The 26530-nt window shown below is 53.1% G+C and overlaps 3 protein-coding genes across 6 annotated transcripts; 2 read left to right on the top strand and 1 right to left on the bottom strand.

Moving 5' to 3' along the window:
• Positions 1-2981: 2981 nt before the first annotated feature.
• SMARCD2 (SWI/SNF related, matrix associated, actin dependent regulator of chromatin, subfamily d, member 2) lies at positions 2982-13859 on the top strand. 3 transcript variants are annotated; one of them, XM_063599321.1, is made up of 13 exons: positions 2982-3564; positions 8318-8502; positions 8706-8748; positions 8899-9021; positions 10368-10523; positions 11136-11231; positions 11361-11462; positions 11608-11769; positions 11932-12029; positions 12216-12351; positions 12518-12640; positions 12768-12869; positions 12947-13859. In XM_063599321.1, the coding sequence occupies exons 1-13, from the start codon at positions 3271-3273 to the stop codon at positions 12998-13000; spliced, it is 1674 nt and encodes a 557-aa protein (XP_063455391.1). In that variant the 5' UTR covers positions 2982-3270; the 3' UTR covers positions 13001-13859. The 3 variants fall into 3 exon arrangements, with proteins under 3 accessions (XP_063455391.1, XP_003811387.2, XP_034798597.1); XM_003811339.8 differs by having other exon boundaries at positions 2983-3486; XM_034942706.4 differs by lacking the exon at positions 2982-3564 and adding an exon at positions 3619-7333.
• A 61-nt stretch (positions 13860-13920) lies between these two features.
• Positions 13921-18925, bottom strand: PSMC5 (proteasome 26S subunit, ATPase 5). Of its 2 annotated transcripts, XM_034942708.3 has the most exons (13): positions 18852-18925; positions 18429-18525; positions 17734-17805; positions 16380-16449; positions 15994-16091; positions 15754-15810; positions 15442-15672; positions 15005-15131; positions 14714-14904; positions 14515-14613; positions 14324-14434; positions 14130-14216; positions 13921-14024 (listed from the first exon to the last, which is right to left on the bottom strand). In XM_034942708.3, the coding sequence occupies exons 2-13, from the start codon at positions 18450-18452 to the stop codon at positions 13971-13973; spliced, it is 1221 nt and encodes a 406-aa protein (XP_034798599.1). In that variant the 5' UTR covers positions 18453-18525; positions 18852-18925; the 3' UTR covers positions 13921-13970. The 2 variants fall into 2 exon arrangements, with proteins under 2 accessions (XP_034798599.1, XP_003811390.1); XM_003811342.6 differs by lacking the exons at positions 18429-18525; positions 18852-18925 and adding an exon at positions 18020-18159.
• Positions 17988-26522, top strand: FTSJ3 (FtsJ RNA 2'-O-methyltransferase 3). Its single transcript, XM_003811336.6, has 22 exons — positions 17988-18553; positions 18719-18892; positions 19003-19095; positions 19259-19364; positions 19627-19673; positions 19796-19875; positions 20296-20395; positions 20495-20689; positions 20768-20883; positions 21002-21106; positions 21194-21294; positions 21520-21600; positions 21692-21847; positions 21981-22116; positions 23765-23949; positions 24090-24210; positions 24290-24576; positions 24815-24900; positions 24992-25091; positions 25513-25696; positions 25778-25872; positions 25957-26522. Exons 3-22 carry the CDS (start codon positions 19029-19031, stop codon positions 26147-26149), a joined length of 2541 nt encoding a protein of 846 aa, XP_003811384.1. The 5' UTR covers positions 17988-18553; positions 18719-18892; positions 19003-19028; the 3' UTR covers positions 26150-26522.
• The last annotated feature ends 8 nt before the right edge of the window (positions 26523-26530 follow it).

The raw sequence follows: 26530 nt of genomic DNA, 5'->3' as shown, positions 1-26530 counted from the left end.
TCTCCACGACAGCACCTGTGTTTCTGAGAAACTCGAAGGCCCACAGTTTTTGTTTTTTGTTTGTTCGTTTTTTGAGACGGAGTCTAGCCCTGTTGCCCAGGCTGGAGTGCAGTGGGGTCATCTCAGCTCACTTCAACCTCCACTTCCCGGGTTGAAGCGATTCTTCTGCCTCAGCCTCCTGAGTAGCTGGGATTACAGGTGCCCACCACCACACCGGGCTAATTATTGTATTTTTAGTAGAGATGGGGTTTTGCCATGTTGGCCAGGCTGGTCTTGAACTCCTGACCTCAGGTGATCCACCTGCCTCAGCCTGCCAAAGTGCTGGGATTACAGATGTGAGCCACTGTGCCCAGCTGGCCCATGGTTGAAAACCCACTGCTGAAGGTATTGGAGGGCACACAGATGTGGGTAAATGGAGAGATGTGATCAGATTTGCTGTCTTGGGATAAAACTGTCAGAGGGCATGCAGTAGGATGGCCAGTCAGCAGAGAAGCCACTCAGGTGGGTTAGGGAAGAGCTGCTAAGGACCTGACCTCAGGTGGGTGGGCTGGATCCAAGAGAGATCTGGGAGGTAAAACTTGATGACTAAGAGTGGGGGGTAGCGGCTGGGCATGGTGGCTCACGCCTATAATCCCAGCACTTTGGGAGGCCCAGGTGGGTGGATCAAGAAGTCAGGAGTTCAAAACCAGCCTGGTCAGCGTGCTGAAACTCTGACTCTACTAAAAATGCAAAAATTAGCCAGGCATGGTGTTGCGCGCCTGTAATCCCAGCTACTCAGGAGGCTGAGGCAGGAGAATCATTTGAACCCAGGAGGCAGAGTTTGCAGTGAGCCGAAATCGCTCCACTGCACTCCAGCCTGGGCAACAGAGCGAGACTCTGTCTCAAAAAAACCAAAAAAGAATAGGGGTAGCAGGGGAGTGAATCATGATTCCAAATGATAGCAGAATTAAAATCCTTAAGGAGTGAAACCCCATCTCTACAAAAAACACAAAATTATCTGGACACGGTGGCATGCACCTGTAGTCCCAGCCAGTCAGGAGGCTGAGGTGGGAGGATCACTTGAGCCCAAGAGTTCGAGGTTGTAGTGAGCCATGATCCTGCCACTGCACTCCAGCCTGGGCAACAGAGCGAGACTCTGTCTCAAAAAATAATAAAAAAATAAAATCCTTAAGGCTTTACTACTCTCTTTGCTTTTGGCTGTTGGTGCCCTGGGCATCTGGTTGTGTCACTCCATCTTCCTTGGCTTTCACTTCCCTGCAAGACCAGTTTGAATGTCTCAGCAAGTCAGGGCTGGCCCTTTGCCATGTCCTCATACCCTTACCCAAGATAGGTACGGGGAGGAGAGGCAGACTGAGAGGACAGTGAGACATTGATTTTGAACAGATGGGTTTAAGTGACTAATGGAACATCCAGCAGGGAGTTGGAAATACAGATCTGAAGCTCAGTAGAGAGGTGGGATTGGAGTTGGAGATTTAGGGTCATCAGAAAATAGACAGTAATTGAATGATTGGGAGTAGATGAATATGTCTAGGTAAGTCAAGTATAGAGAAAAGATCTAAATATAGAAACTCCAAGAGAAGGACATTTAGGGGCCAGAAGAGGAGTGAGAATAAGTTAGAGATCCTAATGGAGGCCCTTCCCTTACTGTTCTTCTATGGTAGTGGTCTGGTTTTTTGTTTAAAAAAAATTTTTTTTTGAGACAGAGTCTCGCTCTCTCGCCCAGGCTGGAGTGCAGTGGCACGATCTCAGCTCACTGCAACCTCTGCCTCCTGGGTTCAAGCGATTCTCCTGCCTCAGCCTCCCGAGTAACTGGGACTACAGGCATGTGCCACCATGCCCGGCTAATTTTTTGTATTTTTAGTAGAGACAGGATTTCACCGTGTTAGCCAGGATGGTCTCAATCTCCTGACCTTGTGATCCGCCCACCTTGGCCTCCCAAAGTGCTGGGATTACAGGCGTGAGCCACCGCACCCGGCCAAAAATTTTTTATAGAGACAGGGTCTCCTTATGTTGCCCAGGCTGGTCTCAAATTCCTGGTCTCAAGCGATCCTCCTGCCGCAGCCTCCCTGGTCCCCTGTAAGCCTGGGACCATACAAGGGCTCAATAAAAGTTGTTGAATGAAGTCCATGAAAAGTGGGCACTGAGCAGAATAAGTATCAAAGGAGGAAGAGAAACAGACATTCCAAGCTGAGGGAACAAAGGCAGGGGAATATTGCCTCCACTTCAGAGTGTTCCAGGAAACTTCGATTAATCAGGGCCTATCAATCAACTTCTTTTTCTCTGAGTGTCTATGACACTTGCATTTCAGTTTTTTGTTTTTGTGTTTTCCAGACACAACATCTCACTCTGTAGCCCTAGCTGGAGTGCAGTGGCATGATCAGAGCTCACTGCAGCCTCAAACTCCTGGGCTTAAGTGATCCTCCTGCCTCAGCCTCCCAAGTAGCTGGGACCACAGGCACCCACCATCTGCAAATTGAATGAGAAGAACAGTCTCGGCATGGTGGCTGGTCTCGAACTTCTGACCTCAGGGGATCCGCCCGCCTCAGCCTCCCAAAGCGCTGGGATTACAGGCGTGAGCCACAGCTACCGACTCTGAGTTGAGTCTTTAACGCCGAAGATGCAGAAAGGAGACTTGACAAAACTATTTTCGGGGAGTGTGGCCGCGGAATTCGGTGAGGGTGCTATACCGGGAGAGAGTAGTAGCAACGGCTCATTCACTGTGAAGCCCCTAAGTGACCTTAGACCTCTGACCCCGCGCCTCACTCGGCGCTTCCGCGCGCAGCTTCCGCTCCCGCCCCTCCGACGAAGGGCTGGGCCAAAGGTGGGGGGGTGGGGCTCTGAGGTCGGCAGTTAGGGGCGGTGCCCGCTGGGGGCGGGTCTCGCGAGGGGCAGGATTCGAGGAGGCACTCGAGCATTGGGCACCAGGTAGAGGCGGGGCCTAGTGCTGGGCTGGGTTGGGCGGGGCAGGGAGTTCGTAGCCGCCTCTGGGTAACTCGACTCGGGCGGCCAAACCTCCGGAGGCCGGGGACGGAAGGCGGGCCCGCAGCAGATCCTGGATCCGGAATCTCCCGGGCAGGAGCGGAATCTGTCCCGAACCGGGTCTGTGAGGAACTCGCGAACTTGGATTAGCAAATCCCGGAGCCCGGATCGACAAATCCCGGAACCCGGAATTAAGATCGCCAAGTCCCGGATCGCGGAGCACAGAGCACGGAGTGGACTCGACGCGGAGCCCGGAGTCCGGATCGCGGCACCGCGGGACGGGACGGAGCGATGTCGGGCCGAGGCGCGGGCGGGTTCCCGCTGCCCCCGCTAAGCCCTGGCGGCGGCGCCGTGGCCGCGGCCCTGGTAGCGCCGCCTCCCCCCGCGGGACCCGGCATGCTGCCCGGACCGGCGCTCCGGGGACCGGGTCCGGCAGGAGGCGTGGGGGGCCCCGGGGCCGCCGCCTTCCGCCCCATGGGCCCCGCGGGCCCCGCGGCGCAGTACCAGGTGAGCAAGGAGGACGCGAGCGGACGGGGGCGAGTGGCGCTGCGAGGGCGCCCGGGCCGGCGGCTGAAGGGGCCTCGAGTGAGGGCCCTGGGGAATGCATGAGGAACTCCGGGAGACGGTGGAGGGCGGGCCGGGACCCTCGGGCTGCGGCGGGTCGCGGTGGAGAAGTGGGAAGGGGAAGCAGGTTCTGCAGCGGAGGGCTGGAAGCAGCTGGGAGGCCTGGGGGCTTCCGCGGCACAGGGATTCCGAGTGACTGGGAGATGGAGGAGTTTGGGGAGCCAGTGAATTGTGGCGGGTGGGTTGAGAAGTCTAGGGTAGGAGGGCTGGAAAGTGATGAGAAAGTTTGGGAAAGGGCCCTCGCTGAGAAACCGGGGTTACCCTGCATCGGCCTTGGTCCCAGTTCAAGTCTGCCCTGTTTTTTCTGGTTGGGAACTGGCGGAGCTCTAGCGTGTCTGAGATGGCTCCCGGCTGCTAATGAGGAGGAAGGAGCCTGGCTTCCTACGGGCACGGGACGCTGAGGCTAGGGCCAGGGGATTCCAGCTTGTGCACGGGCGGACTTTACTCCTGAGGCAGGGCCAGGCGCCTTCGCTGGGAGGACTTCAGCTTAGACCAGAGACGGTGGTGGCCAGGCCTGAGGGGAGGCCCAGCCCAGTCACTGGCCGGCTCTCTTCTGAGCTTTCTGCCTCCTGTCATCGTGTCCGGGAGTTGATTAGTCTGGACGTGCAGAGTGGAGCCCTGCTGGTCTGGGGCCGGAGGAGTCTGCGAGAGTTGCTTCAAAGAGTGCTGTCCTGACCCCTTTGGGGTTTTGAGAGCTGCTCAGATTGCAGCTTCAAAAGCCCTTGCAAAGCAGCGACTTCTGCTCAGTGTGTGAGGACCTCAGCCTGACCCTGCCAGTGCTCTAGTCTGCTGTTCAGGTTGCCCCAGAGGGCTTGGAAACTGTGCCCATCTGCCTTGTCACCCTCTCTGCATTTTTATTTGGCCTTCAGGTTCTAACTCCACCACGTCCGAAGCCATGTGCCCAAGCATTTGACACTGGCTTCTTGCTCATCTACGGGTTTGCTGTGGGCTTCCTCTGTTTTCGACTCATGTCTCCAGGCAGAGGTCCTTAGGGATCCTCGTGGAGTATACACAGCCTACCTGCCCCACTGGGCCCTCACTTCTAAGGAGATGGCTTAACTAGGGACAGTGACTGGATTTTTTTTTCCTTCTTACTCCTCATTCTTCCTCCTTTCTCAAGAGAAAACAGAGTCTGGGTATGGGCAGAGACAGACCTGGTCCCAGGGATTCCAGCTGGGGCTCATCTCTCCCACCTTGCTGTCCCCCTTGGGGATTCATGGGCCCAGGGTGTTGCTGAGGGCTCCCTGCATCATTCATTGTAGCCCTTGGGCCTGCCCACTGAGACCTGGCCTGGGCACCATCTGTGGGCCTTTGGCCTTGGAAGGACCTGGAACAGACAAGCCGCTCCAGTTTCCTTGGCATGCAAGCCATAGGAAATGTGCCCTTGGGACAGCCCCTGAGAGGATGGATTCCACATGTTTTGGTGGGGGGTGGCCTTGGGCCTGTGGCAAGGCCAAGCTGGCTGGCTGGTTAGGCCTGGGCTGCTAGCTGTGCGGAAGTAGGAGATGGCCCTGAGTCTGGGTTTCCCATCCCACTAGCTTTCCTCCTCCTGGCAGGAGAGGTAGATGGGAAGGAGAACCCAGCCAGCTAACTTTGGCTGAGTTTGAAGAGGATCCTACTTGCCTTCTTTCCAAGTCCAGTTGTATGACTGCCAGGAGAAGGGACTTGAGATCTGGGAAACAAAGGGGTTCCTGTCTGTTAGGGCTCATGAGATGCACTTGAAAAGCGAGAATTTGAGGCCCAAGCTGAGCAAATAGTTGAAAGAAGGGAAGTGATGACCTCCCTTCCTCCAGAGGGTGGTTCTAGCTGTGGATCACAGTTAACAGAGGAACCTAAAAAAAGAAAAAGAAAAGAAAAAAACCTCCAGGGCAGGATGTGGTGGGCTCACACCTGTAATCCTAGCACTTTGGGAGGCCCAGACAGGATTACTTGAGACCAGGAGTTCAAGACCAGCCTAAGCAACATAGTGAGACCATCATCTCTTAAAAAAAAAAAAAAAAAATTTAGCCAAGCGTGGTGGTGTGCGCTTATGGTCCCAGCTACTCAGGATGCTGTGGCAGGAGGATTGCTTGAGTCCAGGAGTTCAAGGCTGCATTGAGCTATGATCCTGCCACTGCACTCCAGCCTGGGCAACAAAATAACAAAAACCTCAGATTGCTGGGTTCACTCCAGAGAGTTCAAAAAGTTCAAAAAAAATTTTTTTTTTTTTCTGATATGGAGTCTCACTCTGTCGCCCAGGCTGGAGTGCAGTGACATGATCTCAGCTCACTGCAACCTCTGCCTCCCAGGTTCAAACAATCCTCTGCCTCAGCCTCCTGAGTAGCTGGGATTACAGGTGCCCACCACCACACCCGGCTAATTTTTTTGTATTTTTAGTAGAGACGAAGTTTCACCATCTTGGCCAGGATGGTCTCGAGCTCCTGACCTTGTGATCCACCCGCCTCGGCCTCCCAAAGTGCTGGGATTATGGGCGTGAGCCACTGCACCCGGCCTCAAAATCCTTTTTACTCATGGGAGAGTGGGTGGTATGTTCCCCAACTGAGGCCCTCAGGCCCAGGTTCCAGGAGCATCAGGGCCACATTTGGGGCAGGGCAAAGCATGCTCACCGGAGCCCTGGATTCCTCATCTGGGGTTCAGGGGATTGATCCAGGCCTACCTGGTCCTGCTGCAGGCAGGGAGTTAGGGAGGCTCAGAGTGCTGGACTGCTTTTTTTTTTTTTCTTGAACTCCTGAGTTGTTTTTTTTTGTTTGTTTTGTTTTGTTTTGTTTTTTGAAGTGGGAGGAGTTGCTAGCGCCTATAAGCCCTATGGAGCTTGGCAAGGTTCAGCTGGGACTTGAACTATAAGCAGCCTTCCCCTGGGGCCCTGAGTGAGCCAGGGGCTCTGGGCCCAGGAAACCTGGAGCAGATGTCTGGGTGGAGCCTATTCCAGACCCTGCCTATGAGGCCTTGTCTTGGGACTTCCTGTTACCGGAGCACCTGCCCAGGAGGGATGGGTAGTGCTGCAGGTTTTGTGAACACTGCAGCAGGGAGCTTCCTGGGGACCACAGGGCCCTCGCTCACCTCTGCAGGACCCACTGCTTCAGTTCTTCCCTGTCTTTGTCTCAGGCACTAGGAAAAACTAGTCTGGGATGTCTGGGCCTGGGCTTACAGCTGTAGCCACACTTAGTTTTTTTCTATAATCTCAGGCCAGAGAAAGAACAATCTTTAAGGCAGAGAAAGAGGCTGTCTTTTGCCTTTCAACAGCTCTGATTAATCTCTTCCTGATGCAGAGAGACTTTGGCAGGACTCCCGAAGCCCCAGAGCCCCCCACTTTGAGCTTTTTATTCTCCCAAACACTTCCCTCCCACCCTGCTCCTCCTCTCCCCATCCTCACGTCTGTGGGTCATGTTTCTTTCCATCTCCGCATCTGGTCAAGAATCTGACCCTCTGTGTTGGGAACATGGGTTTAGTGCGGGATGAAGAGGTTGGGGAAGAATCTCATCTCCATGATGCTGGGGTGGGGGAGGGTCCTTTGATTTGGTACAAGTCTCCACCCTGCCGGGCTTGGTTGGCTGGTTGTGCTCGTTGCATAATCTGGGCCCTGGGGCCAGCCCTGTGAAGCTGCCAGGGACAGTGTGTGCAAGGCAGAGCTGCCAAACAGGCCTTGCAGGCAGCAGCCATGGGGAGGCGGGTGGGGGTGGAGGTGACTCCCAGATGGGCTCCACAGAAATGTCAGGGAGCAAGGCCTCAGGTGGGAAATCCTTCTGCAGGCATCTAAAGAAGCTATTTCTGTCTCCCACTTTCCTGCTGCTCAGCCTGGGCCTCTATCCTTGCCTCCCAGGATAATCTTAGCCCCCTTCTCCAGCTTGGGATTGCCAGGGCTACACGGAGCCAGAGCCAGTCCTGGCTGCCAGGTGGTGCCTGGACCACTGGCAGAGTCCAGGTGCTAGCTGCTGTCTTTCCCACAGGCCACCCAGGAGCCATAGCTTCCCTTCTGGGGTCTTCTGTCATAGGGGTAGTAGTTGGGCAGTAGGGAGGTAAGAGGAGGGTCCAGTTCTGGGCTGTGGGTGGGGGCTATGTGATACCAGACTACAGGGTACAGGGTCCCTGTACCCTGCCCGAGGCCACCCCCACCAGCTGGTACACGTTCCAAGCCATCCTGTTGCAGCCCTGCTCACTTGGGGTGCTGCTGCCTACCAGACCCCTTTCTCCCTCGGCCACAGAGGATGGGGATCGGGGCTCTGCGCCATTGGCCTACTCATACTATAGTACACTCCTCTGCCTGGCAGTGACACTGCCCCTGTGCCTCTCAGCCATGCTTCTTCTTCATGATGGGAGAAAGAGAAGGAGGGCAGGGCTTGGCAGGACTGTCTGAGAGAATAGGGACCAGCTTGTCCAGGGAATAGGGCACAGCATGCTGGGGCTGGAAGGTAGCAATGGGCCCTGAAAAGCTCCCCAAGGCCCTTCCCTCTGCAGGCAGGACCCTCCTCCCAGCCCAGGTTCTGGCAGGCCTCATTCGCTGGCATGGCTGCCAGGGCGGTTGCAGGGGGCGGGGCAGGTGTGGTTTACACTCTGTGCTCAGGCGCCCACTCCCCTTTGTTCCTGGGGCTCCAACAGGGCTCTGGTGTGCTGCTCAGGCCCTACCTGGCTGACGAGAGGGATGGAGGGCATGGGCTATGGGTCCCGGAGGGCCTTGCCCCTGACCTATGCACCCCCATTGGCTCACTTCCCCCAGCGACCTGGCATGTCACCAGGGAACCGGATGCCCATGGCTGGCTTGCAGGTGGGACCCCCTGCTGGCTCCCCATTTGGTGCAGCAGCTCCGCTTCGACCTGGCATGCCACCCACCATGATGGATCCATTCCGAAAACGCCTGCTTGTGCCCCAGGCGCAGCCTCCCATGCCTGCCCAGCGCCGGGGGTAAGAGCATCCTGCTTCTCTCACTCTGCCTAACTCAGCTCTGGTGGTACCAGAGGGTTTCCTTCTATCTTAAGAGCTTTGGTGACTGAGGATGACTCCAGGCTCTCCTGGGGGAGAGGGTCCTGGAGACTGGAGGGGCGTTATGGGAGTGAGTGTCCTTTTTTGGACCATTGACCTCTTAAGTGGGTTTCTGTCCTCCCCAGGTTAAAGAGGAGGAAGATGGCAGATAAGGTTCTACCTCAGCGAGTAAGTGTTAAGAGGACACCTGGGAGGCCTGCCCAGTGGCCACCTTGGGGTGGGTGTCCATCTCTCTCAACGCTGGGCTGCAGCAGGAAGGGAGGAAAGAGCCAGGCTTTGGCTGAAGCAAGCTGATGAGCTTCTGCTACCTTCCTTCAGATCCGGGAGCTTGTTCCAGAGTCTCAGGCGTACATGGATCTCTTGGCTTTTGAGCGGAAGCTGGACCAGACCATTGCTCGCAAGCGGATGGAGATCCAGGAGGCCATCAAAAAGCCTCTGACGGTATGTGTGGCCCTGACCACCTCTAGCCTTCCCAGGTTTCCTTGCCCTCCACCCCCTTGTTTTCCAGGGGCCAAGCAAGTTGGGCTAGAGCCGGGTTTTTCACATGCAGGATGCAGCCCACTAGTAGAGTACGAACTCAGTTGAATGTGTTGGGGCCAGTATGTTTTAAATGAATATATGACAGTAGAAAATCTTAAAATACTTCACAGTAGTACTTACCATAGTAGTAAATGTATTCTTTCATGACATTTTTGTTTCTGATAAATAGATATGCAGACCTTGGATCATAATTGAAAATGTAAATCTTATGGGTGGTGGTCAAAAGTTTGAAAACCACTAGACTAGGGGATAAAGGTAGTTCCTTTCTCCTTCCCCTTCCCCATCCATAGAGAATATTTTCTTTCTTTTTTTTTTTTTCCGAGATGGAGTCTCGCTCTTTCACCTAAGCTGGAGTGCAGTGTTGCGATCTCGGCTCACTGCAACCTTCGCATCCCAGGTTCAAGCAATTCTTGCCTCAGCCTCCCGAGTAACTAGGATTACAGATGCCTGTCACCACGCCCGGCTAATTTTTGTATTTTTAGTATCGCCATGTTACCCAGGCTGGTCTCGAACTCCTGACTGCCTCGGCCTCCCAAAGTGCTGAGATTACAGGCGTGAGCCACTGCACCCAGCCGAGAAGCTTTTCTTAATAATAATGTAGAACAGTCCCGAGTGGTGAAGCCTTTCCAGGGGACTAGGATATTTTGGAGCCGTGATGGGTGTTTGGGTTTCATGTAAGATGTGAGCCAGAGACTGGCTGTGTGTTACTCCGTCATGCCATAGCACCAGTCCCACTGTGCTGGCATTGTTGGTGATGCATCTCTTTCCCCATAAAATGGTGAGTTCCGGCCGGGTGCGGTGGCTCATGCCTGTAATCTCAGCACTTTAGGAGGCCGAAGTGGGCAGATCACCTGAGGTCAGGAGTTTGAGACCAGCATGGCCAACATGTTGAAATACCGTCTTTACCAAAAACACGAAAAATTAGCTGGGCATGGTGGTGCGCACCTGTAGTCCCAGCTACTCGGGAGACTGAGGCAAGAGAATCGCTTGAACCTGGGAGTCAGAGGTTGCAAGTGAGCTGAGATCGCGCCACTGCACTCCAGCCTGGGTGACAGAGTGACCATGTCTAAAAAAAAAAAAGGCTGGGACTGGGACTTACTACTTCTGATTCCCAGTACCTGACAAGGTGCCTGGCTGGCTCATGGTGCTCAGTACTGATTGTTGAATGGTTCATATGAGAAGATGCGGTAGCACTGTGTCCCAGCATCTTGGTCCACCTCCAGTTGTGATTGCCTTTCTCTCTTTAGCAAAAGCGAAAGCTTCGGATCTACATTTCCAATACGTTCAGTCCCAGCAAGGCGGAAGGCGATAGTGCAGGAACTGCAGGGACCCCTGGGGGAACCCCAGCAGGGGACAAGGTGGCTTCCTGGGAACTCCGAGTGGAAGGAAAACTGCTGGATGATGTGAGTTGGGGAGGGAGGTTCTGGAGGGAAGGAGGCCTGTGTGGGTTTAAGACTGAGACCAAGGAGTTTGATACTAGCCTGAGCAGCAGAGCCAGACCCCATCTCTACAAAAAATTTAAAAATTAGCTGGGTGTGGTGGCATGCGCCTGTAGTCCCAGCTACTCATAAGGCTGATGCAGGAGGATGGCTTGAGCCCAGGAGGTCGAGCTTCAGTGAGTTATGATCACACCACTGCACTTCAGCCTGGGTGACAGAGTGAGATTGTGTCTCAGAAAAAAAAAAGACTGGGCCAGACACTTGGGCACTCCCAGAGAAGTCCTGCCATAGGGAGGGGGGCGCTGCTCCAAGCCCGTTGGAGGTTGATTTGTGTGGTTATTACAATGTTCCTGCAGATGGCAGTCGAGTGTCTCGAGGAAGTCCCTCGTGGGCTGCAAGAGGGCACCATTTCCCTGCCTCCAGTCTGCCCAGAGTCCTGCTTCCATCCTTCAGGGCCCAGGAATCTTCAGTACCCGGAGCTCCAGGGCTGAAATGGGGCTTCTCTTTCTTGGGATTTAGCATAGCTTGAGATTTGAGAGCTCAGCAGCACCATCTCACACCCCTTTCCATCCCCAGCCTAGCAAACAGAAGAGGAAGTTTTCTTCATTCTTTAAGAGCCTCGTCATTGAGCTGGACAAGGAGCTGTACGGGCCTGACAATCACCTGGTGGAGGTGAGAGTGGGCCTGGGGCAGAAGCAGGCTGATGTGCAGGTTTGGCAGGGAAATGGCCTCAGGGCCCTTGGGAGGCCCTGTGTTCACGCCCACCCCCTTGGTGATAAGCCATGCTTCCCTCCCTGCCAGTGGCACCGGATGCCCACCACCCAGGAGACAGATGGCTTCCAAGTAAAACGGCCTGGAGACCTCAACGTCAAGTGCACCCTCCTGCTCATGCTGGATCATCAGGTGACAGAGGCCCTGGGGTCATTTCTGGGCCCACAGGGACCCCTCAGGAGGGGAGCTGGTTCCTAGAAACCCTTCCTGTCCCTGCCCTGTTTTCCCACTGTTTTACTATAAGAACCCGTTCTGACTCCCCTCCATCCAACTCCAGCCTCCCCAGTACAAATTGGACCCCCGATTGGCAAGGCTGCTGGGAGTGCACACGCAGACGAGGGCCGCCATCATGCAGGCCCTGTGGCTTTACATCAAGCACAACCAGCTGCAGGATGGGCACGAGCGGGAGTACATCAACTGCAACCGTTACTTCCGCCAGGTTAGCCAGATGCCAGCCCCCCTGTTTTCTCAGCCCTTGCCTTGCCTTGCCTGCTGGGCTACTCCTTGGCCACAGCCTGCAGACTGCTGCCCTCACTGGTCCTGGAATAGTCCACTCCACTGTGCCCACAAGCCAACGCTGAGCCTTTCGTATTTCCTCCAGATCTTCAGTTGTGGCCGACTCCGTTTCTCCGAGATTCCCATGAAGCTGGCAGGGTTACTGCAGCATCCAGACCCCATTGTCATCAACCATGTCATTAGGTAAATGCAAGGAGGGGGACAGGAAGGCTCTTCTAAGAGCGGATTCACCCTTAGCTTGAACTAAAGCCAAAGAAAGCATCAGGTTTCTTTTTCCCTGAGTGTGTGCAGAGAATGGGCCCCAGATTTGGCCCAGGTGGGCAGGATGAAGTCAGCTATGTGCCTTCCCTCCCCATGTGCTGCCTGCAGTGTCGACCCTAACGACCAGAAGAAGACAGCCTGTTACGACATCGATGTGGAGGTGGACGACCCACTGAAGGCCCAAATGAGCAATTTTCTGGCCTCTACCACCAATCAGCAGGAGATCGCCTCCCTTGATGTCAAGGTGGGCCCTCTGGCTCGACAGCTTCCTCTGGGGCCCAGGATTGGGGTGGGCTGGCTCTGTCCAGCATTTCCATACATGTAGCACCTGGAGGACGGGATGGGAACTCTGGCTCAGTTGCTTGCATTTAAGCTTTGGGGGCACAGTCTGACACAGGTACCTTCTCCAGATCCATGAGACCATTGAGTCCATCAACCAGCTGAAGACCCAGAGAGATTTCATGCTCAGTTTTAGCACCGACCCCCAGGACTTCATCCAGGAATGGCTCCGTTCCCAGCGCCGAGACCTCAAGGTGTAGTCCTCTTTCCCGAGGGGACTCCTATGTAAAGCTCTGGGTGATTTTTACCCACAGCAGTTCCCAGGGTGGATTAGCCCAGGGGTGGGGATTATGCTATGGCTTTCCTCCTGGCTCTTTGCAGATCATCACTGATGTGATTGGAAATCCTGAGGAGGAGAGACGAGCTGCTTTCTACCACCAGCCCTGGGCCCAGGAAGCAGTAGGCAGGCACATCTTTGCCAAGGTGGGGCTCTGCCCTGTTTTCCCTCCTTTGGCCGTGAGTAGCAAAGGCCTGAGCCACTTGGTTTCTCCCTTCTCCAGGTGCAGCAGCGAAGGCAGGAACTGGAACAGGTGCTGGGAATTCGCCTGACCTAACTGCTCAGGGATCTTTCTTCCCAGCCCTGGAGCCTGGAGGGAGACCACCCTCTGGGTCCTTGCTGGGGCCGCAGACACGTAGGCTGGGGTGAGGAGTGTCTGCTGTCACCCTCTACTCTCCAGCTTTAGTTTTATAAATGTAGTGATAGGATTCCTTGTTGCTTGGTCCCCAAAGCCTTATACTTTTTGCATTGGCTTTAATTGGGTTCAGCAGATGCCTCCTCTGCCCCCCTGCAGGCAGGCCCAAGTAGGACTGCTGGAGGCTGTGCTTTGACATTGTAACAGACATTTCCGAACCAAAGGCTGCTGGGTTTGCATGTTTACAGACTCCCCCTGGGGCGAGGGTCAGAGCTGGCTCTGGGGAGCTGGGCTAGGAAGAGGAGGTGCAGCCCAGACTCTTCCTAGCCTTTCTAAACCAAAGTTCTTTGCCATTCCTACAAGCCCAGCCTTGCTGCTGGTTTTTTCCTTTCCTTTGGGTATTTGCACTATTTTGGGAGCAAGTTTTCTATGTGGGAGCCACTTTTTTTGTACAGGGGTAAGTTGGGGGTTTTCAGGGAGCCTGTTAGGTGCCTCCTTGTTTTCTTTCCTCAATCTATGCAAGCGGCTCTGGCCGCCATCATCTCCTGGGATGCCAGAGGGCTGCCTCTCCAGCGGCTTGGGCCAGGGAGGGGACACTCCAGTTCTCTAGCATGGCCTGAGGTATGGGGTATGTGCATGTGGAGGCCAGGGTAAGGTGAATGGGGAGGCTGGGAGGACTGGTGTTGCCCTTTGGAGCTTGGTGAGGAGGGTGGGCCTAGGGCTTGGCGAGTGCCACTTCTGGCAGGTTTGGAAATTTCCAAATAAATCCTTTTGTCTATTGGTGGTGCCTGGACCTGGTCCTTGAACAGCACAGCCCTCATTAACAGACTGGAGTCCTAGAGGACTTGGCCCACAGAGCTTTATTGGAGAGATACACACAAAGGCTGTCCACTCACTTCCATAATTTCTTGATGGACATGTTTTTCTCACTGTCCTTCTGCATGACCTAGGGGTGGGAGAGAGAATGAACGTTAAGTTACGAACACACACATGCCCTAGCCCACTGCCCCAGAGCCACCACTGGCAAAGGCACAAAGATGGAGGCCTATACCTTGGCTACTGCCATCTCAAAGTCCTCCTGAGTGACATGGACTCGCCGTTCTCGCAGGGCATACATGCCAGCTTCTGTGCACACGCCCTGAACAGGAAAAGGAAATTGAGGCCCCACTGCTGTGCCCCTCATCTGTGGCCCTTGAGCCCAGAGCTTCCTGCCTCTGCCCTGTTTTCGGTGGGTACTCCAGTTACCTTCACTTCAGCCCCTGATGCTCCTGGCATGAGCTCAGCAATTTTTCTCAGGTTGATCCCCCGGGTCAGGTTCATCTTCCGAGAATGAATCTTCAAAATGTCCAGCCGGGCCTGGAGATGGCAAGGAAAAGCCTGAGCCCCACGCCCCACCCCCACAGCCAGAGCCACTTTGCACAGTGTCCATCACAAACCTCCTCATTGGGGGGTGGGAATTCAATTTTTCTGTCAATGCGCCCTGGGCGAAGCAGTGCCGAGTCCAGGATATCAATCCTATTAGTAGCCATGATAACCTGAGCAGAGAAAGCAGGTGGGGATCAGCTAAACCTCTTCCTCAGCCTGCGTGGCACCCAGGCCTTCCCTGGGCCCATCCCAAGGATGCTACCACCTTACCTTGATGTTCTTGGTGGCCTCAAAACCGTCGAGCTGGTTGAGCAACTCCAGCATCGTGCGCTGCACTTCACTGTCCCCTCCAGAACCCCCCTCCAGCCGCGAGGAGCCGATGGAGTCGATTTCGTCCATGAAGATGATAGACGGAGCATGTTCCCGTGCCATGACAAACAGCTCCCTCACCATTCTTGCCCCTGTGTGGAGGCCGAGCTGGTGTTAGGGAGCTTATTAGCTTATTAGCTCTCTAACCCCCTACCCCTACCTCTTGCTTCTCACATTGCTAGCCATGGTTACCTTCCCCTATGAATTTCTGTACCAATTCAGAGCCAGAGACACGAATAAAGGTACAGTCCGTATGATGAGCCACAGCCCGGGCCAACAGTGTCTTCCCAGTGCCTGGAGGTCCATACAGCAGCACTCCCTACAGGGGAACAGCAGGACTCAGGGCAGAAAGCTACACCCCTCATTTCATTCAGTGAACATTTACCGAGTGCTGGGTCCCTTGCTAGATGTTAGAGATACAAAAAAAAAAAAAAATGAACATCAAGGTCCCTTCTATCCAAACCACCTCACCGCCCTAGGAACACTTCCCCGGCCACTCTTTTCAGGGGGAGGGCCAGCCCAAGCAAGATGCAGCCTATCCCGGTGCCTCCCCAACCCCTGCAGTAGGGCTGGCTGGGGCAGGAGGAGTAAGTACAGCTTGGCCCTCTCAGAGAAGCCCTGCTCCTCACCTTGGGCTGAGCAATGCCCAGTGCTTCGAAGAGCTCAGGATGCTTAACAGGCAGCTCGATCACTTCTTTGATCTCCTTGATCTGTTTGTCCAGTCCACCAATCATCTCATAAGTTGAATCTGGTACTTTCTCCACCATCATCAGTGACACTAATGGGTCTACCTTGTTGGGCAGGATCTTGTGCAGAGTGTAGCTGTCATTCCTTAGAGCCACCCGGCAATTGGGTGTCACCTGGGTGAAGGGGGTGAGTTTCAGAAGTGGTACAGTAAGAGCTGACCCCACCACCACCACCACCTCACCTGCTACACTCACATCATTGATGTCAATGTTTTTGTCCACGTCTACAACAAATTTACCTTCAGGATGTACCTAAAGAAACAAGGGCTCATGACCTTCCTTGACAGCCACCAAATCACTAATCCTACCCAGGAAGACCTATGAGAATCCCACAATACCTTGACAGAACACAGAACCCTGTCTCCCGAGGCTACACACAAAGGGGTGGGAATGCAGTGGAGACCGAGCTGGTCCCTGGGGTCATGCTGCTTTTACCTTGACCAACACTTTCTTCTTATCCATGGCCCGGACTACTTCCCCCACATAGGAGCCCTGCTCCTGCAGCAGCTGTAGCTCCTCCCGCAATAGGCGAACTAGATGGCAAACAGACACGGTGGTCACCTAGCTACTCCTTTGGAGTCTCCAGGACCCAATTCTACGTGCATGAGCTAAGCATCACTCTTATTAAAGGAAGGCCAAAGGTCAAAATGCATGTCTTTAAGGAGGCTACAACAGGGCTCAGGAAAAAGAGATGCATGTGAAACTACTAGATGATGACAGGGAGAAAACAGTAAGCACTGCTGTGAAGACACAGTGCAGGGAGATAAGGACAGACCTCAGACAAACTGCCCACATGCGGCTTCCCATCTTTCTCCACTCACCTTTAGCATTTAGTTCGTTCCTCTGTGCCTGCAGCCTCCGGAGGTTTTGGCTCTTATCATTCACAATCAGCTGTGGCAGACAAGAGACAAATTCCATTATTCAAGGGCAGGAGACAGGAGGAGGTAGGATCTTGGCCAAGACCTCACAGGTCTGAATGAGCTGAGGCAAGGGCACAGGGCACCTGCATGTTGTTTCAGATTCTCCAGTATGATCCTAATGACCCTGCCCTGTCCTCCAAGAGTCCCTCTGGACCTTACAGCAGCCATCAAAGAAGGCTGCTTGTCCAATACTGGTCCAGGAATAACAGAATCTAATGGAGAAAAGTTACAGCTGGCTCATGTAACACCAAATTTCTTGCCGGAAGGCAACAACACCTGGTGGAAAGATTGTTAGGTGAGAAGCCTGAGTTCTAGCCCAGCCGCTGTCAATCAAAAGCAAAGTAAAGGTAAGACAATCTATTTTTAAAAATCCAGATCTGTTACCAAACGGCACATGGGTATAGCATCAGCTACCCTGCTTCAAGACTACTAAGGTGAACGAATAAAAACACATGAAAAAGCATTCAAAAATGGTAAACTAAACATAATACCTGCAAATGCACTTGGAACTCAGAATTGTCTTTTGTGGCTTTCCCCCATCCAATTTATATTACAGTTGACACTTGAACAACGCAGGGGGTTAGGGTGAAATTGAAAATCCATGGACCTGTCCAAAGTTAAACTACTAACAGCCTACCGTAACAGTGTAACGTAACACTAACAGACTACTGTTTATGTTGTCTGTAAGGCTTACTACTGGAAGCCATACCTTACTGCTGGAAGCCTTACTGGTAACACAGACATTTGATTAACAACATAAACGGTCCTTTTTCTATGGTTTAGCGCTTTAGGCTAGGGCTCTGGGTTGCCCAATTTCTTTCATTCAGTCTCTATGGAATTAGCATTGTCCAGATCCCTCAATGATGCCCTTCCTCACATTCTCACTTCACCCTCACCCAACCTCTTGGTGATAAATTTCAACTCCTGAGCTTATGTTTCCCTTTTATAAGAATCCTTTTCATTCGGGCTTCTTCCAAAAGGGTTGACCCTTGGCTAGAGGTACCTTTACTATTAAGATTTGACTCGAAGATGTGTAACAAACTGTGAACACTAAGACCCTCAAAGAGATGGGACTGGAGGAGAACAAGAGATTGCTTACTTCTGATACATACACCCTACTAGCTAAGAAACAAACAAGAAAGGAGAAGCAGCAGCTTCTTCCACTGCACTCCCAAAGGAATTAGATGGATTTGTGGAAGTCCGTTTCCATCCCCCATCATCCCCCTTCCTAGCTCCCTCTGGAGTCCGTCCTCACCTGGAGTTCTTCAATCTTGGACAGATAATATTGGCGGAGTCCGCTGCCTGCCTTCCCCTCCTCCAGCTCCATCTGAAGACACAGAGTGAGTCTTAAACGACAGGTTAAACATCCGAGGGGGTAAAGCCACTTGCAGGGCACTTTGAATAAGGCTTGACACCAGGTAGCTTTGCGTAGTAGAAAAAGTTTGGACTTCGGAGGCTCAGGATCTGGGTTCTAATCCCTCCCTCCCTTGGAACCCTCCATTTTCCCAGGACTAAAATAAAAGAATGGGAACGCCGCCTACCTCATACGACTTTTAGGAGGACCGAGAGGCGATATGATATAGACGGGGGGCGCTTTGCACTGCGTGAAGTGCTCTACAAGCCCGAGGTGTCAGTACTGACGACGGAGCCAGCGGAACGGAGCCAAAGGACTGGCGTCCCGTCTCCTGCGACCCGTGGGCCGGCCATTCCCGCGCCCATCGCTTCCCTCACTCACTCCGCTTCTACCGCGTCTTCCTCTCCCAGCCTTGCCCTGACTCACCGAGGGCGGCGCTGACACAGCAGATCCGGTCGCAGGCAGCGTCCAGCATGGACTGGTCCAGCCACCTCCGACCCACCCGACGCTCCTGCCCCGGCCCGCTCTCCACTCAGATCACGCTCGCTCCGCACCCAGCCCCGTAACCTGCCGGGCCGCCACTGCACCCGCCATACCTGCTCTGGTCCGTCAAGCGCCATCTTCTCTCTTCAGCAGAGACCGCCGGCATCCGAGCCGTCTTGGCGCGCAAGCGCGGAAGCGGAGGATTGGGACCTGAAGACCAGGCAGAGAAGAATTCCGGGTCAATGGGCGGGGTGTGCGGCGAGACCACACTAAGGGAACCATGATGGGAGGGGCGGCTACTCGAGTTCAGGGGCTTTGGAAGGGGATGAGGAAGGAGTAGAACTCCTCCTCAGTGTTGCCTCATTGAAACTTTGTTTATAGTTCTTGTAATATGCCTCCCTAGTCTCAACTTTCAACTTACAAAACCCAAGGACAGAGTATGGAGAACAATCTAGGGCCACACTCAAAATGGCGGAAAACCTCGAGCCAGGGACGCAGGGGACGCAAGCGGAAGCGGAAGTACGTTAGCTGCATACTTGTGCGGTTCCAAGTGTGGAGAAAGCGGCGCTGGGTCTAGGTAGTGTGCGGAGAGGGGGCGCGGGGTGGAATTGCTGCGGGAAGTGGGAAACTGGAAGTGGAATCTGGTGCTCCGGAAAGAGACGTTCCCAACTTCTACTTTCTCCCCAGATTGAGGGATACTCCCCCTTTCCACCATGGGCAAGAAGGGCAAAGTTGGCAAGAGCCGACGAGACAAGTTTTATCACTTGGCGAAGGAGACGGGTGAGTCCGGATTCGCTCAGTCTGCGAGCGAGCGAGCGATCTCTGCCCGGTTCGCCTGCTCTTTGCGACCATTATGTACCTCTCCTGCAGAAGGGGTGGTCGGTTGCGAGGCCGGAGAAATCCTACTAGTGAAGCAGTTTGCGCACTTGGTTGTTTTGTCCAGGTTACCGTTCCCGATCTGCTTTCAAGCTGATCCAGCTCAATCGCCGCTTTCAGTTCCTGCAGAAAGCCCGAGCCTTGCTGGACCTGTGTGCTGCGCCAGGGGGATGGTTCGTAACACTCGCCACAGGTTGCTCCTGGTGGCCGCTTTCTGGATTCTGAGCTGGGATGGCTTCCAGTTTCATTGCGGGAGGGGAACCCGAATCCCGGTCCTCTTGGGGGCCGTTTCCTTTCTTGATTGCAGAGAAAGGGCTTGGAATACGTGCCTATGACATGCTTTGGCCAGTGCACGTAACACCAGGGATGAGAGATCAGTTGCCAAGAGGGGGAAAAAGATGGCTCTAGGTTTTTAAATTTCTGTTCCTTTTATAGGCTGCAGGTAGCTGCCAAGTTTATGCCTGTATCCAGCCTTATTGTGGGTGAGTAACGGACAGCTCTCCTTGGTGTTTTAAGGGGTGGGTGTATAAGGTATTTTGTCCTGTATTTCTCTCCTCCCTGCTTGAGGCAACCTTTTAGAATACTCTGACCTGGTTTCTTCCAGGAGTGGACCTGGTTCCAATCAAGCCTCTCCCCAATGTGGTGACTCTCCAGGAGGACATCACAACAGAACGTTGTAGGCAGGTAATAGGAGTCTCTCTCTTCCTTCCCCCTTTATACGGAAACATCTACATCCCTGAAATCCTCTAAAGGCAAGTTTTTCCTTTTTACCGTGCTTTGAGCACGTTCTTGCCTGACATCTGTACGACAAGACCTATGGCATTCGTAGTGTCCACTCCAGGCTTTATTTAGAGTCAGGGATAAAGGTGTTTGGAATTGGGAGAAGGGCAGAGATCTTTAGTGAAGTCTTCTCCTGTGAACTCAGTGTCAGAGTGTAATCTCCATGAAGGTAGAGACATACTGTTTTTGTTTACTATTGTATCTCCTGTGCCTGGTACTGCATTTGGCCCATGATGGGCACTCAGCAAATGACTAGATGGACAAATGGCTGAACCAGGGCCATTCCCGTGTTTCTGTTTCCATAGTTCCTTTTCTTCTCTTTAGGCCCTGAGGAAGGAGCTGAAGACCTGGAAGGTTGATGTTGTGCTCAATGATGGGGCCCCCAACGTTGGGGCTAGCTGGGTCCATGATGCTTACTCACAAGGTACAGGGAGTGTGGTGCTTGGAGATCAGGTGATGGTGGAGGTGGGCGCATGCCCTCCTGGGCTGCAGAGTGCCTCAACTAATTGTCTCTATCCTACAGCCCATTTGACACTGATGGCTCTACGTTTGGCTTGTGACTTTTTGGCCCGTGGTGGCAGCTTCATCACAAAGGTTTTCCGTTCTCGTGACTATCAGCCTCTGCTATGGATCTTTCAGCAGCTGTTCCGCCGTGTCCAGGCCACCAAGCCCCAAGCCTCTCGCCATGAATCTGCAGAGATCTTTGTAGTCTGCCAAGGTGGGCATTATTTCCTTTCTCTTGATCCAGGCTCCCAACTCCCAAAGCACACTTTTTAATATATCCTGTCATTTTTAGGATTCCTGGCCCCTGACAAGGTTGACAGTAAATTCTTTGACCCCAAATTTGCCTTTAAGGAGGTTGAAGTTCAGGCTAAGACCATTACTGAATTGGTGACTAAGAAGAAGCCAAAGGTGTGTTTTGGGGAATGGGGTCACTCTTGGGTCCTGGAACTCTAGGGAGGTTGGGCCTGGTGGGTCCTACAGGTACCTTAGAAGGGCCTGACCAAGCTTCTTTCTTTTCCTTCCTAAGGCTGAAGGCTATGCTGAGGGTGACCTCACTCTCTATCACCGTACCTCAGTCACTGACTTCCTCCGAGCTGCCAACCCTGTTGACTTCCTCTCCAAGGCCAGCGAAGTGAGTCTCCAGCCTTGAGGGACATGAGGTAGCCCCAGAAACATGGCCTGAGGATCTCCCCTGACACCTTTCCATCCTCCCAAACAGATCATGGTAGACGATGAAGAGTTGGCACAGCATCCAGCTACCACTGAGGACATACGGGTGTGCTGTCAGGACATCAGAGTGTTGGGGCGCAAGGAGCTCAGGTATGGAGTGGGGTGGGCATGGGGGCCAGGAGCCCTGGAGGCAGGGAAAGGCCATGATGTTGGACCTCTGGGAAGAGGATATTGCTGTGCTAAAGGTTTGGGATGGGGGCCTGAGCCTTTTGATTTATGTAGCCGAAGCCCGAAAGGTGGGTAGTGAGCCTAAAACAGAAGGGGGCGGGGACAAAGAGGGAGATGGCAAGATCAGTAATAGTATCTCTGGGGCAGGTCGCTACTAAACTGGAGAACAAAACTTCGGCGATATGTGGCCAAGAAGCTGAAAGAACAAGCAAAGGCACTGGATATCAGGTGAGGAGAGAACGCAGCGAGGCAGGTGTGGACCGGGTGTCCAGGGGAAGAGTCTGGGAAAATAACCCAACTCTTGGGACTGTTTTGCCAGCCTCAGCTCTGGAGAGGAAGATGAAGGTGATGAGGAGGACTCAACAGCTGGAACCACAAAGCAGCCCTCTAAGGAGGAGGAGGAAGAGGAGGAGGAGGAACAACTGAACCAGACCTTGGCAGAAATGAAGGCCCAGGAGGTGGCGGAATTGAAGAGGTGAGAGGAGCTGGGGTAGAGCTTGGAGTTCCCCAACGCAGGGACTGTGTGAAGATGTGAGAAGAAAATGCAAGGCATGGATAGAAACTCTTTGGAGCTGGGCCGGTTTTACTCCCTCAATCCACCCCCTCAGGAAGAAAAAGAAGCTGTTGCGTGAGCAGAGAAAGCAGCGGGAGCGTGTGGAGCTGAAGATGGATCTGCCTGGGGTTTCCATTGCAGACGAGGGGGAGACTGGCATGTTCTCCTTGCGCACCATCCGGGGTCACCAGGTGAGGCGGCATTGGGGGTGCAGGTTTAGGAGACAGAAGGATCTGTTTGGGTGTTTGGAGGTGGGGGGTGTTGAATGTCTTTTTAGGTTGCCGAACGATAGGCTGTGGTTGCTGTCTTCACCACAGGCTGCCTTAGTGAGTATAAGGCCACAAAGAAACATAAACCAAAAAGGATGAGTTAGGTAGATAGATGAGTGTGATAGATTTTTTTTTTTTTTTTTTGAGACGGAGTCTTGCGCTGTCGCCCAGGCTGGAGTGCAGTGGCACGATCTCGGCTCACTGCAAGCTCCGCCTTCCAGGTTCACACCATTCTCCTGCCTCAGCCTCCCGAGTAGCTGGGACTACAGGCACCTACCACCACGCCTGGCTAATTTTTTGTATTTTTAGTAGAGACGGGGTTTCACCGTGTTAGCCAGGATGGTCTCGACCTCCTGACCTCGTGATCTGCCCACCTCGGCCTCCCAAAGTGCTGGGATTACAGGCGTGAGCCACCGTGCCCGGCTGATAGATTTATTCTTGAAGAACTAGAACATCAGAAAATAACTTAGGTTATAGTAGATGCTGCCAGGTTACTTGAGTTTCAAGCACAGATGAATAGAGGATCTCCCTCAGAGGGGAGCAGCATTCTTTAGTTCATTGAGCCCAAGTGAGCACTCGCATTAGGGTACTTCCACTGAATACTGAAGAACATGTTTTTCCTGACAAAATCAGGGTCACAAACAAAATGAACTTTTGTGGCTTATGTGTGGGAGTGTCATAATCAGGTCATCTTTGTTGTACAGGAGGGCAGTAGAGCATGGTGGCCCTAGAGCAGACACAGGCTCAGGTTTCCTTCCCAGCTCTACCACCTGGAGCTTTGTGAAGTGACTGAGCTGACTACCACTTATCCTTGCTGCCTCAGTTTCCTCATCTGTAAAACAATAATAGAACCTACCTACTAGAGTTTTTGGTGAGGAATAAAAAAAGATAGGTGTAATCCCTCATATGTGATAAACACTCAAGAAATAGTAGTTGGAGTTTTTCCTTTGAGACAAGATCTTGTTTTGTCACCCAGGCTGGAGTTCAGTGGTGCCATCATGACTCACTGCAGCCTCAAACTCCTGGCATCAAGCAATCCTCCTGCCTCAGCCTCCCAAAGTGCTGAGATTACAGGTGTGAGCCACCATACCCAGCCTAGTATCTTTACCATGAGGAAAATAAAAGGTTCTGACAATTGGTTTAAGTGGAACAGTTTTGTTGGATGTATGTTGGCTGGGCCCCTTTTATTCAGTGGAAACAAACTGTGTAGACGGTATTCTCAGGAGATGACTGAGATGCTGTCTGAGAATAATTTTTAAAGGAAAACCAGTGTTGTAGAATATGTTAAGATTTGGTGCTATGTGGGCTGTAGGTACCTTCCTTAAGACCTATTTGTGATACCACTGAGACAAGACAGCTGAGTGGGATAGATCAGTAACCCAGCCTAGAACGGGATGTTGTAAACAGGCCATTCACTACCCTGGATCTGAGCTTTCCCATCTGTGAAAGGATAATGGATTTGCCAGTGTTCTTTCTAGTGTTGCTGAGCATAGACTGAGGTGAGGGACACAGAAAAGAAAACAGTGTATTTCCTTTTAAATAGTTTACCTTTGTTTCTGTTACACTTCAGTTATTAGAGGAAGTAACACAAGGGGATATGAGTGCAGCAGACACATTTCTGTCCGATCTGCCAAGGGATGATATCTATGTGTCAGATGTTGAGGACGACGGTGATGACACCTCTCTGGATAGTGACCTGGATCCAGAGGAGCTGGCAGGAGTCAGGGGACATCAGGGTCTAAGGGACCAAAAGCGGTAAGGGGCACGTGTGCACCAAAGGGAATGCTGCCACTCTGAGGAAGTGTTAGGGTGGGTACTACCAGAGCCTGAGTAGGGCAGCAAGGGCTCCAGGCAATCTGGGTCTCTGAGCCCCCTACTTTCCTTTGGGTCTACAGTATGCGACTTACTGAAGTGCAAGATGATAAAGAGGAGGAGGAGGAGGAGAATCCACTGCTGGTACCACTGGAGGAAAAGGCAGTACTGCAGGAAGAACAAGCCAACCTGTGGTTCTCAAAGGTAAGGAGAGGCCGGGGGCAAGACTGCGGGGAGATGAGTCTTCCTTGGGAGAAGGGCAGCTGATGTTCTCCTATCACAGGGCAGCTTTGCTGGGATCGAGGATGATGCCGATGAGGCCCTGGAGATCAGTCAGGCCCAGCTGTTATTTGAGAACCGGCGGAAGGGACGGCAGCAGCAGCAGAAGCAGCAGCTGCCACAGACACCACCTTCCTGTTTGAAGACTGAGATAATGTCTCCCCTGTACCAAGATGAAGCCCCTAAGGAAACAGAGGCTTCTTCGGGGACAGAAGCTGCCACTGGCCTTGAAGGGGAAGAAAAGGATGGCATCTCAGACAGTGATAGCAGTACTAGCAGTGAGGAAGAGAGGTGAGTAGTTGCAGCTGAGAGAAGGGATGGAAAGGAAGCGGTGACTTGAACCATTTCTCTAAATTGGGGGTTCTTAATCTTGGCTGCACATGGGGAGGGTTAAAAATACTGTACTGACGATCCTGATTTAACTGGTCTGGGGTACAGCCTGCATGGCAGGATTTTTGCAAATTCCGTGGGAGTGCGGTCTGAGTAGTACAGAGTGGTGGAATCATTCAGAGTCCTCCCCTCTTCACAGCTGGGAACCCCTCCGTGTTAAGAAGCGAAGCCGTGGGCCTAAGTCAGATGATGACGGGTTTGAGATAGTGCCTATTGAGGACCCAGGTGAGAGCTCTGTATGCAGTGGAATGAGAAAAGACCACTGGAAGTCTCAGTATTGGGAATTGAGCTTTGACCTTTCTCCTTCCCTCTCTAGCGAAACATCGGATACTGGACCCCGAAGGCCTTGCTCTAGGTGCTGTTATTGCCTCTTCCAAAAAGGCCAAGAGAGACCTCATAGATAACTCCTTCAACCGGTAAAGGGGCCGTAAACTCATCAAGAGTGACCCAGGGTCTGGTGGGTAAATGGGTAATTTTTTTTTTTTGAGATGGAGTCTCGCTCTGTTGCCCAGGCTGGAGTGCAATGGCGCGATCTTGGCTCACTGCAGCCTCTGTCTTCCAGGTTCAAGCGATTCTCCTTGAATCGCTTGAGTCAGCCTTCTGAGTAGCTGGGATTACAGGTGCCAACCACCACGCCCAGCTAATTTTTGTATTTTTAGTAGAGATGGGGTTTCGCCATGTTGGCCAGGCTGGTCTCAAACTCCTGACCTCAGGTGATCTGCCCACCTCAGCCTCCCAAAGTGCAGGGATTACAGGCGTGAGCCACCATGCCCAGTCTGGTAATTTCTTTAGAAAGCCTGGAATGTTGGATATTAGGCAGATGTCCTTTCCACTCAGGTACACATTTAATGAGGATGAGGGGGAGCTTCCGGAGTGGTTTGTGCAAGAGGAAAAGCAGCACCGGATACGACAGTTGCCTGTTGGTAAGAAGGAGGTGGAGCATTACCGGAAACGCTGGCGGGAAATCAATGCACGTCCCATCAAGAAGGTGGCTGAGGCTAAGGCTAGAAAGAAAAGGAGGGTAAGTGATGGGGCCTCCAGAGATTGGGTGGGGTGGGGGTGGGGGGATGGGGAAGAGGTCACCTGACAGGTTCCTTTGCAGATGCTGAAGAGGCTGGAGCAGACCAGGAAGAAGGCAGAAGCCGTGGTGAACACAGTGGACATCTCAGAACGAGAGAAAGTGGCACAGCTGCGAAGGTAATGGGAGGACACCACAAAGGTACACAGGGCTAAAAGTGCAGCAGAAAGCAAGCCTCTAACCTCTTCTCTTCCCCACTGTAGTCTCTACAAGAAGGCTGGGCTTGGCAAGGAGAAACGCCATGTCACCTACGTTGTAGCCAAAAAAGGTGTGGGCCGCAAAGTGCGCCGGCCAGCTGGAGTCAGAGGTCATTTCAAGGTGGTGGACTCAAGGATGAAGAAGGACCAAAGAGCACAGCAACGTAAGGAACAAAAGAAAAAACACAAACGGAAGTAAGCAGAGCTGCCAGGCTCCCAGGAGAGCATGGGGACTAGGAGGAAGGGTGTGGCATGGCTCAGTCTGGCCCCCTTGATTACCAGCCTAGCCCCTGCTCACATCACAGCTGTCTGAAGAACAGTGAGGTGGAGTGCCTAGAACTCCCGTGGTGGTCCTGAGCAGAGAGGAGGATGTCCTCCTGCCTGCCTGAAGTAAGGTCTCCCATGAAAGCACTGCTGAACTGTGTTGATACTCATGACCCTTTTTTTAAACCGTTAAAGGGAAGTTCGGTGTTGGAGCGATACTCAATGTAGTCAGTCTACACCTGGACGTGTGGGCCACTTAAGCCCTCCCCACCCCCATCCTATTCCTGAATAAAACCAGGATAATGGAAGAGTTGTC

This window comes from Pan paniscus, chromosome 19, assembly GCF_029289425.2.
Source record: "Pan paniscus chromosome 19, NHGRI_mPanPan1-v2.0_pri, whole genome shotgun sequence".
Taxonomy (NCBI): domain Eukaryota; kingdom Metazoa; phylum Chordata; class Mammalia; order Primates; family Hominidae; genus Pan; species Pan paniscus.
The sequence above is the reverse complement of the archived record's forward strand: the minus strand, read 5'-3'. Positions and strand labels throughout refer to the sequence as shown.

Coding starts and splice junctions, on each gene's coding strand:
- SMARCD2 (XM_063599321.1), top strand. CDS start 3,271: ATGTCGGGCCGAGGCGCGGGCGGGTTCCCGCTGCCCCCGCTAAGCCCT. Junction 11,232..11,360: donor CTGACAATCACCTGGTGGAG/GTGAGAGTGGGC, acceptor CCTCCCTGCCAG/TGGCACCGGATGCCCACCAC. Junction 11,770..11,931: donor GCAACCGTTACTTCCGCCAG/GTTAGCCAGATG, acceptor TATTTCCTCCAG/ATCTTCAGTTGTGGCCGACT.
- PSMC5 (XM_034942708.3), bottom strand. CDS start 18,452: ATGGCGCTTGACGGACCAGAGCAG. Junction 15,673..15,753: donor AAAACATTGACATCAATGAT/GTGAGTGTAGCA, acceptor CCCTTCACCCAG/GTGACACCCAATTGCCGGGT. Junction 14,025..14,129: donor TTGAGATGGCAGTAGCCAAG/GTATAGGCCTCC, acceptor TCCCACCCCTAG/GTCATGCAGAAGGACAGTGA.
- FTSJ3 (XM_003811336.6), top strand. CDS start 19,029: ATGGGCAAGAAGGGCAAAGTTGGCAAGAGCCGACGAGACAAGTTTTAT. Junction 20,396..20,494: donor CCATGATGCTTACTCACAAG/GTACAGGGAGTG, acceptor TCTATCCTACAG/CCCATTTGACACTGATGGCT. Junction 20,884..21,001: donor TGACTAAGAAGAAGCCAAAG/GTGTGTTTTGGG, acceptor TTCCTTCCTAAG/GCTGAAGGCTATGCTGAGGG.